Consider the following 17477-nt stretch of genomic DNA (forward strand, 5'->3'; position numbering starts at 1 on the left):
ACAACTCGTGATAACTATACCCAGTTAACAGTATGAATAACAACTGAGCCTCACTGAACAGATGGCTCATAACAATAACCCTTTAGTTAAGCAATAACTATATACAAGTGTTGCAGACAATCCGCACTTGGGACGGGCTCCCAGCATCCACTACGGACTACGAGAAATAGAATTACCGGTGAGTAAATTCTTATTTTCTCTGACGTCCTAGTGGATGCTGGGTACTCCGTAAGGACCATGGGGATTATACCAAAGCTCCCAAACGGGCGGGAGAGTGCGGATGACTCTGCAGCACCGAATGAGCAAACTCAAGGTCCTCCTCAGCCAGGGTATCAAACTTGTAGAATTTTGCAAACTTGTTTGATCCCGACCAGGTAGCAGCTCGGCAAAGTTGTAAAGCCGAGACCCCTCGGGCAGCCGCCCAAGAAGAGCCCACCTTCCTCGTGGAATGGGCTTTACCTGATTTAGGACGCGGCAGTCCAGCCGCAGAATGTGCAAGTTGAATCGTGCAACAGATCCAGCGAGCAATAGTCTGCTTAGAAGCAGGAGCACCCAGCTTGTTGGGTGCATGCAGGATAAACAGCGAGTCAGTCCTTCTGACTCTAGCCGTCCTGGAAACATAGATTTTCAGGGCCCGGACTACGTCCAGCAACTTGGAAGCCTCCAAGTCCCGAGTAGCCGCAGGCACCACAATAGGTTGGTTCAAATGAAACACTGATACCACCTTAGGGAGAAATTGGGGACGAGTCCTCAATTCTGCCCTGTCCATATGGAAGATCAGATAGGGGCTTTTACAGGACAAAGCCGCCAATTCTGACACCCGCCTAGCCGAAGCCAAGGCCAAAAGCATGACCACTTTCCACGTGAGATATTTCAACTCCACGGTCTGAAGTGGCTCAAACCAATGTGATTTTAGGAAATCCAACACAACGTTGAGATCCCAAGGTGCCACTGGGGGCACAAAAGGGGGCTGAATATGCAGCACTCCCTTAACAAACGTCTGAACTTCAGGTAGTGAAGCCAGTTCTTTTTGAAAGAAAATAGACAGGGCCGAAATCTGGACTTTAATGGATCCGAATTTTAGGCCCATAGTCACTCCTGACTGTAGGAAGTGCAGAAATCGACCCAGCTGAAATTCTGCTGTTGGGGCCTTCATAGCCTCACACCAAGCAACATATTTTCGCCATATGCGGTGATAATGTTTTGCCGTCACATCCTTCCTAGCTTTTATCAGCGTAGTAATGACTTCAACCGGAATGCCCTTTTCCATCAGGATCCGGCATTCAACCGCCATGCCGTCAAACGCAGCCGCGGTAAGTCTTGGAACAGACAGGGCCCCTGCTGTAGCAGGTCCTGTCTGAGAGGCAGAGGCCAAGGGTCCTCTGAGATCATTTCTTGTAGTTCCGGGTACCAAGTCCTTCTTGGCCAATCCGGAACGATGAGTATAGTTCTTACTCCTCTCTTTCTTATTATCCTCAGTACCTTTGGCATGAGAGGAAGAGGAGGGAACACATAAACCGACTGGTACACCCACGGTGTCACTAGAGCGTCCACAGCTATCGCCTGAGGGTCCCTTGACCTGGCGCAATATCTTTTTAGCTTTTTGTTGAGGCGGGACGCCATCATGTCCACCTGTGGCCTTTCCCAACGATTTACAATCAGCTGGAAGACTTCTGGATGAAGTCCCCACTCTCCCGGGTGGAGGTCGTGCCTGCTGAGGAAGTCTGCTTCCCAGTTGTCCACTCCCGGAATGAACACTGCTGACAGTGCTATCACGTGATTTTCCGCCATTCAGAGAATCCTTGTGGCTTCTGCCATCGCCCTCCTGCTTCTTGTGCCGCCCTGTCGGTTTACATGGGCGACCGCCGTGATGTTGTCTGACTGAATCAGCACCGGCTGGTTTTGAAGCAGGGGTTTTGCCTGACTTAGGGCATTGTAAATGGCCCTTAGTTCCAGAATATTTATGTGTAGGGAAGCCTCCTGACTCGACCATTGTCCTTGGAAGTTTCTTCCCTGAGTGACTGCCCCCCAACCTCGGAGGCTTGCATCCGTGGTCACCAGGACCCAGTCCTGTATGCCGAATCTGCGGCCCTCGAGAAGATGAGCACTCTGCAGCCACCACAGCAGAGACACCCTGGCCCTCGGGGACAGGGTGATCAGCCGATGCATCTGAAGATGCGATCCGGACCACTTGTCTAACAGATCCCACTGAAAGATCCTTGCATGGAACCTGCCGAATGGAATTGCCTCGTAAGAAGCTACCATCTTTCCCAGGACTCGCGTGCAGTGATGCACCGACACCTGTTTTGGTTTCAGGAGGTCTCTGACCAGAGATGACAACTCCTTGGCCTTCTCCTCCGGGAGAAAAACCTTCTTCTGTTCTGTGTCCAGAATCATACCAAGGAACAGCAGACGCGTCGTAGGAACCAGCTGCGACTTTGGAATATTAAGAATCCAGCAGTTCTGTTGTAGCACTTCCTGAGATAGTGCTACTCCGACCAACAACTGCTCCCTGGACCTCGCCTTTATAAGGAGATCGTCCAAGTACGGGATAATTATAACTCCCTTCTTTCGAAGGAGTATCATCATTTCGGCCATTACTTTGGTAAATACCCTCGGTGCCGTGGACAGACCAAACGGCAATGTCTGGAATTGGTAATGGCAGTCCTGTACCACAAAACGGAGGTACACCTGGTGAAGTGGGTAAATGGGGACATGTAGGTAAGCATCCTTGATGTCCAGTGATACCATGTAATCCCCTTCTTCCAGGCTTGCAATAACCGCCCTGAGCGATTCCATTTTGAACTTGAACTTCCTTATATAAGTGTTCAAGGATTTCAAATTTAGAATGGGTCTCACCGAAACGTCTGGTTTCGGTACCACAAATATTGTGGAATAGTAACCCCGTCCCTGTTGAAGGAGGGGAACTTTTATTATCACCTGCTGGAGGTACAGCTTGTGAATTGTCGCCAGCACTACCTCCCTGTCCGGGGAGTAGCTGGCAAGGCTGATTTGAGGTAACGGCGAGGGGGAGACGTCTCGAATTCCAGCTTGTATCCCTGAGATACCACTTGTAGAACCCAAGGATCCACCTGTGAGCGAACCCACTGGTCGCTGAAGTTCCGGAGACGGGCCCCCACCGCACCTGGCTCCACCAGTGGAGCCCCAGCGTCATGCGGTGGATTTAGTGGAAGCAGGGGAGGATTTTTGTTCTTGGGAACTGGCTGTATGGTGCAGCTTTTTCCCTCTACCCCTGCCTCTGGGCAGAAAGGACGCGCCTTTAACCCGCTTGCCTTTCTGGGGCCGAAAGGACTGTACCTGATAATACGGTGCTTTCTTAGGCTGTGAGTGAACCTGAGGTAAAAATGCTGACTTCCCAGCTGTTGCTGCGGAAACGAGGTCCGAGAGACCATACCCAAACAATTCCTCACCCTTGTAAGGCAAAACCTCCATGTGCCTTTTAGAATCCGCATCACCTGTCCACTGCCGAGTCCATAATACTCTCCTGGCAGAAATGGACATTGCATTAATTCTAGATGCCAGCCGGCAAATATCCCTCTGTGCATCCCTCATATATAAGACTACGTCTTTAATATGCTCTATGGTTAGCAAAATCGTATCCCTGTCGAGGGTATCAATATTTTCAGACAGGGTATCGGACCAAGCTGCTGCAGCACTACACATCCAAGCTGAAGCAATTGCAGGTCTCGGTACAGTACCTGAGTGTGTATATACAGACTTCAGGATAGCCTCCTGCTTTCTATCCGCAGGCTCCTTTAAGGCGGCCGTATCCTGAGACGGCAGTGCCACCTTTTTTGACAAGCGTGTGAGCGCCTTATCCACCCTAGGGGATGTCTCCCAACGTAACCTGTCTTCTGGCGGGAAAGGGTACGCCATCAGTAACTTTTTAGAAATCACTAGTTTCTTATCGGGGGAAGCCCACGCTTCTTCACACACTTCATTCAACTCATCTGATGGGGGAAAAACCACTGGTTGCTTTTTCTCCCCAAACATAATACCCTTTTTAGTGGTACCTGGGTTAATGTCAGAAATGTGCAACACATTTTTCATTGCCGTAATCATGCAAAGGATGGCCCTAGTGGAATGTACATTAGTCTCGTCCTCGTCGACACTGGAGTCAGACTGTGTCGACATCTGTGTCTGCCATCTGAGGTAGCGGGCGTTTTTGAGCCCCTGATGGCCTTTGAGACGCCTGGGCAGGCACTGGCTGAGAAGCCGGCTGTCCCACAGCTGTTATGTCATCGAAAATTTTATGCAAGGAGTTGACACTGTCGTGTAAAACCTTCCACATATCCATCCACTCTGGTGTCGACCCCGCAGGGGGTGACATCACATTTATCGGCACCTGCTCCGCCTCCACATAAGCCTCCTCATCAAACATGTCGACACAGCCGTACCGACACACCGCACACACACAGGGAATGCTCTGACTGAGGACAGGACCCCACAAAGTCCTTTGGGGAGACAGAGAGAGAGTATGCCAGCACACACCACAGCGCTATATAAACAGGGATTTACACTAACACAAAGTCATTTTCCCTATAGCAGCTTTACAAATACAGTTTGCGCCTAAATTTAGTGCCCCCCCTCTCTTTTTTACCCTTTGAGCCTGGAAACTGCAGGGGAGAGCCTGGGGAGCTGTCTTCCAGCGGAGCTGTGAAGAGGAAATGGCGCCAGTGTGCTGAGGGAGATAGCCCCGCCCCCTTCTCGGCAGACTTCTCCCGCTCTTTATATTATGGCGGGGGATTTTTGCACATATATAGTTTATTAGACTATATTATGTGCTGTTCGCCATGTAAGGTACTCTAATTGCAGCCCAGGGCGCCCCCCCCCCCCAGCGCCCTGCACCCATCAGTGACCGGAGTATGTGGTGTGCATAGGGAGCAATGGCGCACAGCTGCAGTGCTGTGCGCTACCTTAACGAAGACAGGAGTCTTCAGCCGCCGATTTCCAGGATGTTCTTCTTGCTCTGCAAGGGGGACGGCGGCGCGGCTCCGGGACCGGACGACCGAGGATGGGCCGGTGTTCGATCCCTCTGGAGCTAATGGTGTCCTGTAGCCTAGAAGCCCAAGCTAGCTGCAAGCAGGTAGGTTCGCTTCTCTCCCCTAAGTCCCTCGTAGCAGTGAGTCTGTTGCCAGCAGATCTCACTGAAAATAAAAAACCTAATAAATACTTTCTTTAGTAGAAGCTCAGGAGAGCCCCTAGTGTGCAACCAGCTCGAGCCGGGCACAGATTCTAACTAAGGTCTGGAGGAGGGGCATAGAGGGAGGAGCCAGTGCACACCAGATATAGTACCTAATCTTTCTTGAAAGAGTGCCCAGTCTCCTGCGGAGCCCGTCTATTCCCCATGGTCCTTACGGAGTACCCAGCATCCACTAGGACGTCAGAGAAATACACAGTAAGTATATCTCGTGAAATACCTATGTAGTCTAATATACCTAACGCACCTGGCCCTCTCAGGTTACAGAATATAGGTGTAGCAGGCTGAGCTAAATACACGAAATGGCAGACACTCAGCAGCTACATGCACAGAAAGTCACAATGTACAATGCAGAAGTTATAGCATACAATAAAACTGCACTGGACTAGTAATACAAAGTGATACATATACACAGTAGATTTAGCAAAACCCAGCAAATACTGGATGTATATCACAGGGTGTTTGTACCACACAACCCTGACTGTATGCCCTCTTTCTTAACACTGTCCACTGACAGGGAGAATACTTAAGTGTCCTGTAAAATGCACAGCGCTGACGTGCAGGCGGCTTTACAGAGGAGGCTTTGCCCAAGCAGTCCCAGGAACAGCGCAGCTCCGTGGAATGGCGGGAACATTTGCCTAAATGGCGCCCTGGGACTGGGGGGAGGGGCTACAGGTCAGGCCTCATTCCCCGTGCTGGCTTCCCCACCAGGTGCTGCGGGATACTAAACAAACGGTTTTATGAAGTAAACCAACCTGTGCCCAGTGCCCTGGTGGCTAGTGGAGCCCCTGCCCCTTACAGTGTCCACGCCAGCGAGCACGGCCGGCCCCCACCGGCCGCGCCGGATCGCGATTACAGCGGGCCAAAGAGACACCCTTACCTCCCCCTGTATGCGGCCACGCGATCCGGGAGGACAGCGGCCAGTGTGTGACTGGCCAGAAGAACACCGGAGCCTCCGCTGTAGTTACCCGGCAACCAGGGCGCGGGAGTATACAACGCCGCTGGGGGAGTGAAGGAGCTGGAGCAGTGGATGTCTGACATCCAGACACTGCTGCAGCCCTTGAAGTCTTCAGATTTTCTTTTCTTCTGAAATAGCTTTCTCTTTAGGACTGCAGGAGTAGCCCCCCTGTTGACTGCCTGCTTACTGCAAGGCACAAACTACAAAACTGAGCTCCTGTGCACGGAGGTGGGGTTATAGAAGAGGCTGCGCCATGCATCTTGGAAACAGTCAAAGCTTTGAGCCTGTTGGTGCCTCGGATCAAGATCCTACTCTACATCCTGATGGTATTCCTTGTGGAGTCCAGTGTACCCCACAGCAGAAACAGGAAAGCTTATGGCTGCTAAAAAAACAGCAGCTCTCTGACTATGGTCCAGCTCCTGCCGCACCAAACAAAAAACGGATTTGCCCGAGCCAGGAGGCGGGATATATGGACGGGCCCGTTGCATGTTGGGAGGCCAAAAAGCTTTGACCGTTTGGTGCACATCTGCTTTCGCTCCACTATATCCCAATGTATCTTGTGGATAACCTGTGGGCCCTGCAGGAGAAATTTTTGGGCATTTACTGTAATGATGCTTCACGAGCAAGAGTCCTGGGAGTAAATTTACTAAGATGGGAGTTCTATTTAAGATGGGATGTTGCCCATAGCAACCAATCAGATTCTATTTCTCATTTATCTAGCACCTTCTAGAAGATACCTGGAACCTGATTGGTTGCTATGGGCAACATCCCATCTTAAATAGAACTCCCATCTTAGTAAATTTACCCCCTTGAGAGAATGAGGAATTGTTTATCAAGAATCTTTATTTTGCTCAGGTGAACAAAATGTCCCCTATATATGCTCAATAAAAAATTTATTTTACAAAGCATTTGTGCTGGGTTTATTATGGATTTAACTTGTTCACCTCAAGAAAGATACCACTTAGCTAAGATGGACCATTTATGTGGACAATACATATGCATAAATTAAACCCACCTTATTAACAATTAAATACATGATATATGTATAAATTGTGCGTAGGTGGGGGAGGTGACCTCTAGAGGCTCACAAAGAGGGGGCATGGAGAGATATTAATGCATAGTATTTTAAATACCTGGCTTCTCAACAGTCTCCTCATCCTCACTATCAGAAAGAATCGTTTTTCTTTTGGTCAACTTCTTGTCACCTTCTTCACTGTCTGAAGCTTTTCCCTTTTTCATACTCTCGCTCTCACTATCATCACTCTCTGAGGTGCGTCGTTGCGACTTCTTTCTCTTTACTGGTTTTTTTTCCTCTTCATCATCACTATCATCGGACAAAATTTTTCTTTTCATTCTTGGAAATTCATCCTCTGAATTGTTGGCTTCTTGATTAGCAGGCATATCATCTTCAGAGTCACTGTGCACTGGTTTAGATGGGTGCTCATCCTCTGAGTCAACAACCGTTCCCTTAGTGGGGGCTTCATCCCCTGAGGCACTGGCTCCTCGTTTGTTGTTTTTATCCAATACACTGTTGGATCGTTTAGCAGTGCGCTTAACAGGAGTCTCATCTTCCGAGTCACTGGCCGCTCGCTTGGCAGGAGCTTCGTCTTCCGAGTCACTGGCCGCTCGCTTGGCAGGAGCTTCGTCTTCCGAGTCACTGGCCGCTCGCTTGGCAGGAGCTTCGTCTTCCGAGTCACTGGCCGCTCGCTTGGCAGGAGCTTCGTCTTCCGAGTCACTGGCCGCTCGCTTGGCAGGAGCGTCGTCTTCCGAGTCACTGGCCGCTCGCTTGGCAGGAGCTTCGTCTTCCGAGTCACTGGCCGCTCGCTTGGCAGGAGCTTCGTCTTCCGAGTCACTGGCCGCTCGCTTGGCAGGAGCTTCGTCTTCCGAGTCACTGGCCGCTCGCTTGGCAGGAGCTTCGTCTTCCGAGTCACTGGCCGCTCGCTTGGCAGGAGCTTCGTCTTCCGAGTCACTGGCCGCTCGCTTGGCAGGAGCTTCGTCTTCCGAGTCACTGGCCGCTCGCTTGGCAGGAGCTTCGTCTTCCGAGTCACTGGCCGCTCGCTTGGCAGGAGCTTCGTCTTCCGAGTCACTGGCCGCTCGCTTGGCAGGAGCTTCGTCTTCCGAGTCACTGGCCGCTCGCTTGGCAGGAGCTTCGTCTTCCGAGTCACTGGCCACTCGCTTGGCAGGAGCTTCGTCTTCCGAGTCACTGGCCGCTCGCTTGGCAGGAGCTTCGTCTTCCGAGTCACTGGCCGCTCGCTTGGCCGGAGCTTCGTCTTCCGAGTCACTGGCCGCTCGCTTGGCCGGAGCTTCGTCTTCAGAGTCACTGGCCGCTCGCTTGGCAGGAGCTTCGTCTTCCGAGTCACTGGCCGCTCGCTTGGCAGGAGCTTCGTCTTCCGAGTCACTGGCCGCTCGCTTGGCGGGAGCTTCGTCTTCCGAGTCACTGGCCGCACGCTTGGCGGGAGCTTCGTCTTCCGAGTCACTGGCCGCACGCTTGGCGGGAGCTTCGTCTTCTGAGTCACTGGCCGCACGCTTGGCGGGAGCTTCGTCTTCCGAGTCACTGGCCGCACGCTTGGCGGGAGCTTCGTCTTCCGAGTCACTGGCCGCACGCTTGGCGGGAGCCTCGCCTTCCGAGTCACTGGCCACACACTTGGCGGAAGCCTCATTTTCCGAGTCACTGGCCACACGCTCTGCAGGCGCCTCATCTTCAGAGTCACTGGCCACACGCTCGGCAGGCGCCTCATCTTCAGAGTCACTGGCCACACGCTTGGCAGGCGCCTCATCTTCAGAGTCACTGGCCACACGCTTGGCAGGAGCTTCATCCTCTGAGTCACTGGCCACACGATTGACTGGAGGCTCATCTTCCGAGTCACTGTCTGCATGCTTGGCAGGAGCCTCATCTTCTGAGTCACTATTAATATGGTTGGCTTGAACTTCATTTTCAGAGTCACTGCCTCCTTCTTTACATAGCACTTCATCTTCAGAATCGTTACCATGTATTTTATTAGGCCTATGCTCATCAGAATCACTTGCCGAATGTCTAGATCGAACATCTTCTTCAGAGTCACTGGCTACACCTTTAACAGGAATACCATCATCGTCACTGTCTTTTTGTCTGGGTGCCTCATCTTCTGAATCACTGGCAACATGATTATGGGCTCCTTCAGTCTCTGAGTCACTGGCATTGTGATTAAAACTATCATTCTCCACATCACTGGAGTTGCGCCCCCTGCGCACATCATCATCTGAATCATTTACTTCGTTTTCTGACACGCTACCTCTGCCTTTTGTATCTTCCTCTGCATCACTATTGTCATTCTGTAAGAAAACATTTGATCCAGAATATAAAACTTGTAAATAAAATGTACTTTTATAAATGTACATTTTTTTAAATAAAAGGATTATGTATTTAGCACAACGCAAACAAATCCCTCCAGACCTATATAAACAAACTCTGTTCTTAAGCAGAGCAAAAAGTTTTCCTAGTTACTAGAACTGTGAGCTATCAATTATAACCATACACCAATGACACATAGCATCACACTGTGGATTAAAAGGATTACATTTATGTAGTTACTAAAACACGGAAAACCAGATTTTTGCCTCACATGTAAAATCCTTTTTCTGAAGCCATGGTGGACACTAGAACTATGGGGTATGGTGGTTCAGGTGTCTCTGGGCACCAACAAGTTACACTTCTAGCAGATTGCAGCTCAGGCTCCTCCTCCCCTATACCCCGCCTGCTCAGCCAGGAACCAGTTTGTCTTAATAAGCCCAAGGAACAGGAAAGTGGAGAGAAAGGGCGCGTGTCCAGAGAGGGTATAGTAGGGTATGCCGACGGACGGAATCCCGGCGACCAGCATACCGGTGCCGGAATCCCGACCGCCGGCATACCAACAGCTGGGAGAGCGCAAATGAGCCCCTTGCGGGCTCGCTACACACGCCACGCTATCTATTCTCCCTCCAGGTGGGTTGTGGACCTCCAAGAGGGAGAAAAGGTGTCGGTATGCCTGCTATCGGGATTCCGGCACCGGTATACTGTGCGCCGGGATCCCGACAGCCGGCAAACTGAAGACCACCCGTCCAGTGTCCACCACAGCTTCAGAAAAAGGAGTTTACAGGTAAATAAAAAATCTGTTATTTTTCTTTCAGCCTAGGTGGACACTGGAACTATGGGACGTCCCAAAGCTGTCCTTTTATGTGAGGGAATGCTCCTGAGCTGCACTGAGTACACTGCGCCCAAAGGCCACGTCGGCCAAGGCGAAGGTGTCAAAAAGGTAGAATTTAATGAAAGTATTGGCAGATGACCACATAGTGGCCCTGCAAAGCTGTTTCACAGAAGCTCAAGGCACACTGGCCAAGAAGGACCAACCGACCGAGTGGAAGGAGACCCGACAGATGGCGGAACCTGTTTCCCAGCCAGCAGGTAAGCCCGCTAAATCGTGACTCCAGTGTGTCCAGTCTGTTTAGAGGCCAGCCAGCCACGTTTGTGTGAATATATCACACAAAAGTCAGATTTGCGGAAAGAGTGCGAACGTAAATACGCATGGCCCGCACCACATCCAATGTGGCAATAGAAGAATCCTCCTTAATGCAACAGTCTGAATAAAGAGACAGCAAGAATCTCCTGATTGATATGGAATTAAGAGACTACCTTTAGAAGGTAGTCAAGAAGAGTACAAACAACAGCATGATACAGATGGAAAACTAGAAATGGGGCTTTGTGAAATAGTGCACCCTGGTCTGAAACCCAGCACCCTGAAGCAATAGCCAATAAGAAAAGTTTTCCAAGTGAGCCAATGGAGGTCAACAGACTCCAATGGCTCGGTGAAGCTTCCTAAGGACCAAAAGGTAAGCCAAGGATACAAAGTTGGACCAAAGGGGGTTGAATGTGAAGCACCCCCTGGAGAAAAGTATGTACAGCCGATGAGTGAGCTATCCGCCGTTGAAAGAGTAGAAACCTGCACAAAGCCTCAAGTTTAGACCCGACTGAAGAAAGGAAAATACTCGGGAAAGACGATATGTCCGGACATTGAAATTGCGGACAGTACACCACTGGAAGTACATCCGCCACACCCTGTGATAAATCCTAGCTGATTAGGGCTTTCTGACCAAGAGCAACTTTTCAATAGCCACCCCATCAAAACCAGGCAAGGCAGATCGACGTAGAGACAGGTCTTGTGATAGAAAATCCGGGCAAAGAGAGAAAACGCCATGGAGGAGAATTGGACAGGCTGTGCAGATCTGCATACCACCCCATTTCGGCCAGTCTGGCGCAATAAGCCGTGATCTGCTCCTGTTTCAAGCAGGTCAGGGCGATCGGTGGAAACTGCTATACCATTGGAAAAGACCAAGGAGCGGCTAGATCGTCTAATGAAACCATAACAAGGAAGCTTGTGATTGTGGGGAGAGGCCATGAGCTTGGTGTGTGATCATCCCCGAAGACCTCGGGGTGAAGAAACCACTGCACGGATCAGATGTCCTGCCTACTGAGGAAATCCGCCTCCCAATTCTGTACTTCTGGGATGAGCACTGCCAACAGTGCTGGAAGAAAGCACTCTGCCCAATGGAGAATGTGAGTGACCTCTTTCATGATGGCCCAACTTCTGGTGCCGCCCTGATGATTTATGTATGTGCCCCCTGTTGCATTGTCCACTTGGACCCGTACTGGTTTGTTGAACAACAGGGGCCATGCTTGACAAAGAGCTCGATAGACAGCACAAAGTTACAGGACGTTAATGGAGAGACCGGCCTCCTGAGCAGACTAACGGCACTGTAAGGAGTGGCACCCCGTAACTGTGGAGGCTGGTGTCTGTGGTTAGACCGACCCAGTTCTGTATCAAGAATGGCCATCCCTTGTCCAAATGAAACGTCTAACCACCATAGAAGCGAAAGACTGACTTCTCTGGAAAGAACAATGTGCTGGGATCTGATGTGTAAGGGAGACAGATTCCAAGAAGTTCTAGCTGTAATGGCCTGGCATGGAGCATATTCCACCATGTTGAAAACAGATACCATCTTGTCCAGAACACTCATGCAAAGATGGATTGAAACCCTGCATTGCTTGAGGAAGATCCGTATTAAAGACTTAAGATCTTTCAGCTTGTCCTCTGGAAGGAAAACTATCTGGACTTTGGAGTCCAAGAGCGCTCCTAAGTGGAGCATGCTCTGGGATGGAGTCAGACTGGACTCGTGGCAATTCACTAACCAGCCATGAGACTGTAGCAAGTGCAATGTCAAACGAAGATGGTCCTGTAGAATATCTGGGAACTGGGCCATAAGAATCATCTAGGTATGGGAGAATGCATACCCCCTTAAGACAAGGTTGGGCCGCCATCACAAGTTCGGAAACACTATCGGTGCTGTGGAGAGGCCGAAAGGTCAGGGCCGGAATGTTTTCTCTCTACTGCAAACCGCAGGTATAATTGATGATCCCCTGGATTGGTATATGTAAATAGGCATCTCAAATGCCCAAACAGGCCATAAAATCTCCCAGGTTGAGAGCAAGCATGATGGACCAAAGGGACTCCATCCTGAACCTAGGAACCTATAGAAACCTGTTCAGGGTTCAGTTGTTGAGACGGAAGGAGCTGTAAGGTTTTTAAACTAAGAAGAGATCTGAGTAAAAACTCGTCCCCTCCTGTTGAGGTGGAACCGGAATAACCACACCTGCTCCCCAGTAGTGACGGGACAGAAGCTTGGAGGGCAGTAGCCTTGTCAACGTCAACAGATAGACTGGTTTAAAAAACTGCCTCATTGGGGTGTCTTGGAAAGTTAGGGAATATCCACTGGATACAATTCCAGACACTCAGGTATTGGATGTGGTCCAGACATCTGTAAACTGATACAGGTGACCACCCACCCTGGAAGAGACCAGGTGGGAACCTGGACCGTCATGCCGCAGGCTTGTCGGCTGGTCTGTGCACTAAGAGGCGACCAGACCATTTGGGGCAACCCTTGGACTTGGGGTCATTGGCAGAACCCTGTACTCTAGAAGAGGCATGTCCTCTCACTTTGCCTTGTGGACGAAAGAAACAAAGGAATTCTGTTTTGGCTTTGGTGTCGCAGAGGATAGAAAAGACATCTTAGAGGAAGCCACAATCTTGTCCAATTCTGAACTGAAAAGAACCTTACCTAAAAAGAGTAAGGCCTCTAAAGCCATTTTGGATTTATTATAGGCTCACCAAGAATGTAGGCCCGTCTAGCTGCCACAAAGGAAGCCAAAATTCTTGAGGCAAAAAAATGCCAGCGTCTAGGGCTGCCTCATCTAAGAAGGTTGCAGCCTTCCTAATGTTATCCAAGATGGACAGCAGGCCTGAACGACGTGTTCCAGATCCAATGGCCTTGGCTACCCAAGAAAAAGCAAACACAGGACTAACAGTCACTCCAGCATTGGTGGAAACGGATTTGAGAAATTGTTCAAGCTTCTTTATCAGTAGAGTTTTTAAGAGTTATGTCCGGAATAGGCAGGGTGGTGGATTTCACCAACCTACCAATGTGAGAATCCACAGGTGGAGGCATCTCCCACTTTTTCTGGTCTCCATCAGGCAGTGGGTAGAATGAGGAGACACACCTGGAAATCAAAAACTTATTTTAAGGGCGAGACTAAGCTTCCCTATAACGGACTTTAAGTTGAGAAGGTTTAGGAAAAATTGATGGGTCCTTTTTCTTCCTTTTGAATAAAGGCGATTCTGGAGGTAGACTGCCGATTAGTATCTTTGATTTGCAAGACTTATCAAACAGTCTTGATCAGATTCTACACCCTGACTTGGGTCATATGATCATCCTGACCAGAGGAAGTATCTAGGAATCCTTCACAGAAGAATCATCCGTCTGAGCAAGGGCAGACGCATCTTGCCTCTGGTTCTTGCACACCTACAGACTGTTGGAAAGAAACCCTGACTGGGTTAGTCATTAGCTGCGAACGCCTAGAGGAGTTTGCGGGACGGACGGGGCGGCTGCATGACATCACTCAGTCAGTCCGTTGAGAAAAATTGCGGCTGACCGCCTGCACACAGCCTAGCTGCGGCTGCAGGGGGTCATCCACAATTGCTGCGACCGCAATTAAATTGCGGTCGCAGGCGCTGGGAAGGCCATTTTGCATGCTGGGCAGCCCCTAGCATGCGAAAGAAAGGATTGCAGATTCTGCTTTTTAGAAGAATCTGCTATTCATACTGAATAACCCTCTAAGTGAGTTGTGAAGGCTAAAGCACTGCACAATAGAGAGCACAAATAAAGGAATAAGAGGTCCAGGTACTGTGGTTGTGAGCCCCACACAGCAACAACTACTGACCCTGAGTGAAAGTGTTAAAAACTTGCTAGTTGAAAAAAAGTGACAAGCAACAGACAAAATAAAGTGTACAGGAGAAAAGGCACTGTGTCTCCTACACAGACAAGTGAGGACAAATACAACCTGACACCTGTCAGCAGTGAGGTATAAGGGGCAGGATACACTCTCTCCGCAGTAGCAGATAGGCAATGAAACTATACAGAGTAAAATTGCTGCAAAGCCTGCTTAAGTGAAAGGAGAAAGGAGCCTATTGGCAGGGAAGCCAGATCAGAACACACCCCCCAGGGAGGTGGGGGGCGGGGCTACAGGGAAAACACACATCCTCCCCAACCAGGGGCCTGCATCTAGGTCCACTGTACCCAGTTTAACAGATGTCGCTGGTGGTCTAGAAGAGGGTGTTGGAGCGGTCAGCAGTAGCGCCGAACCAGCTGCTGCTGACAGGCTCATGTAGTAACAAAAAAAACAAGAAAAAGAAAATTGAAGCTTAAGGTCCCTTTCCATAGGCACCAATAAAAAACTGGTTCCTTGCTGAGCAGATGTGGTATAGAAAAGGAGGAGCCTCAGCTGCACTCTGCAAAAAGTTTAACTCCATGGTGTCCAGAGACTCCTGAACCACCATACCCTATAGCTCCAGTGTCCACCTAGGCTGAAAGAAAATTATTAAAGTACATTCACATTCCAAAAGTCAAAATACACACCATTAAATATGATATTTAGCATCACGGTACAATTCTATACCTCATAGCGGTGTGCTGGACTTTCACCATCTGACCCATGCCGCTCATGATTGTTTCCCTCATCATCAGATCCAGAGTCCCGCTCATCCTGTACTGGGGTAGCACCACCATCGTCTACAACAGAAAACAGATCAGTGTATGTCTAGCCCAACCATTGGCGTATATTAGCTATAACTAGGCTTGCCATAATATCCTTTTAATTTGGGACAACAGCTATGATCTACACAGGGTCTGTGGCTGGTTAAAACCAGGTGAAATACATTGCATTTAGCCAGCCACAGAATATAGGTTCACACCTAAATATACAAGTATTGCCACCTATCCCCCAAATGCTGAATGCAAAAGATCGGACTCTGTTTCCAATAATCATATTGTAGTAGCTTTACATTTTTGGGCCACTCAGATTTTTATATACAGATAATAAATTCATTACAAAGTACTTTTGAATACATTTACTAAAAAGCAAAATTAATTTAAAGTCAATTCTCAATAATGATAAAAATCTTGCAGCAAGTGTGTTTTTTTGTTTTATAAAGAAACCTCACTAGCATTATGGTAGTTTCTGGCCTCTGGGGGAGATGTATGAAGCAATGAAAAGAATGGAGCAGTTGCCGGCAGCAACCAATCAGTTGCTACCTATAACTAGAATGCACTTGATAAATGTTACTTAATTTACGTATGCCATGGGCAACTTCCCCACTCTTTCACTACATCATACTTCTCCCCCTTTGTTTTATATGCAGTACACCGGTTTTATACGATCCACAAACCTAAACAGAATTTTCTGTTAAAAATCTAGAAGAAGTGATGGTGAATCTAGGAGTGATGAACAAATTAAGCTGGGTACACACTTGGCAATATACACACACTCAATATATTGCTCACATTGGCCAGTGTGTATACACTATATCGTTAACGATGCGCGCTCCAGCGGGTTGTTAATGTACAATATCTTTCCTTTTCACCTTGATATCTAATGATATTGTACAATACGACATGCACCTGTATGTGGGTGCATGCGTCACTGACGAGAAGCAAACGATATTGTTCAGTCTGTAAGAACGATATCGTTTGCAGGGGAGGAGGGGGGATCTTGCACGATGTCACATCTGATGTGACATTAGCAAAAGTGTACCCAGCCTTAGCTATATCACGTGACAATCAATTCAATGCAAATTGAAAGTGATGGGCCTGATGTTCCTGCTGCCATTAGATGTGTGCTAAGCGTTCTGTGCTAGATCGGTACCTGTGTACCCCCCTTAAGGGTTAGGGAAAGGGCAGAACACCCCTTACTCACCACTGTCTGTGTTTTGGCAGTGCTATGGGGCATTGCCAAGAAAAAGATGAGACTGAACAATGCAGAAGAGCTGAAGGCCCCTATTGAAGCATCCTGGTCTTCCATAACACCTCATAAGTGCCACAGGCTGATAGAATCCATGCCACGCCGCATTGAGGCAGTTATTCATGCAAAAGGGGCCCAAACCAAGTACTGAGTACATATGCATGATTATACTTTTCAGAGGGCGGACATTTCTGTATTTAAAATCCTATTTTTTATTGATTTTATGAAATATTCAAATTTTCTGAGATTTTGGATTTGGGGTTATCTTAAGCTGTAAGCCACAATCATCAAAATTATAACAAACTAGGTGACTCGTCGTGCCCTACGGGCACTCCTCACACCGTCGCAAGAATCTACGCCCCCTTAGCACTTGCACACCCTTGAGCCGTGCAATATTTAGATTATATGGAGTATTACCTTCAATCATAATTCTGAGTGGATAAATATTGCACGGATAAAGGATGTGCGATGGTTAAGGGGCCGTAGCCCCTTGTAACGGTGTGAACAGTGCATGTAGGGGACGATGAATCACCTAGTAGGTGCTGTGGTTGGGGGAGTGGCGGGTGCGTTGGTTGGAGATGCGGATGGGGGAGGGGCGGTTGCGGCGGTGCTGCGGGTGGCGGAGGGGCGGTTGCGGGGGTGCTTCGGGTGACGGAGGGGCGGTTGCGGTGGAGCGGCGGATGGGGGAGGGCCGCGTGCGGGTGTGCCGTGGGTGGGAGACCGGAGCTACCGCGGATGGGGGGGGAGCCGCGTGCGGGTATGAGAGTCCAGTGCCACCGCAAATGGGGGAGGGGCGGGTGCCGTGGGTGGGGGAGGGATGGTTGCAGGGGTGGCGTGGGTGGGCTAAGGGGTCTGGAGGTGCCACGGATGGGGGAGGGTGTGGGGGTGCCGCGGATGGGGGAGGTATGGTGTGCAGTGTATGCATAATGTATAGG

At 49.5% G+C, this 17477-nt stretch overlaps 1 protein-coding gene across 2 annotated transcripts in view; it reads right to left on the minus strand.

Moving 5' to 3' along the window:
• The window catches only part of LOC134909212 (protein IWS1 homolog), a 236963-nt gene that overhangs the window by 188371 nt on the left and 31115 nt on the right, over window positions 1-17477 (minus strand). For both annotated transcript variants that reach the window (XM_063915863.1, XM_063915864.1), the window contains exons 2-3: window positions 15202-15314; window positions 7313-9491 (exon numbers count right to left, since the gene is read on the minus strand). In XM_063915863.1, coding sequence (XP_063771933.1) covers window positions 7313-9491; window positions 15202-15314 — 2292 coding nt within the window. The remainder of the gene's footprint in view (window positions 1-7312; window positions 9492-15201; window positions 15315-17477) is intronic.

This window comes from Pseudophryne corroboree, chromosome 4, assembly GCF_028390025.1.
Source record: "Pseudophryne corroboree isolate aPseCor3 chromosome 4, aPseCor3.hap2, whole genome shotgun sequence".
Lineage (NCBI taxonomy): Eukaryota > Metazoa > Chordata > Amphibia > Anura > Myobatrachidae > Pseudophryne > Pseudophryne corroboree.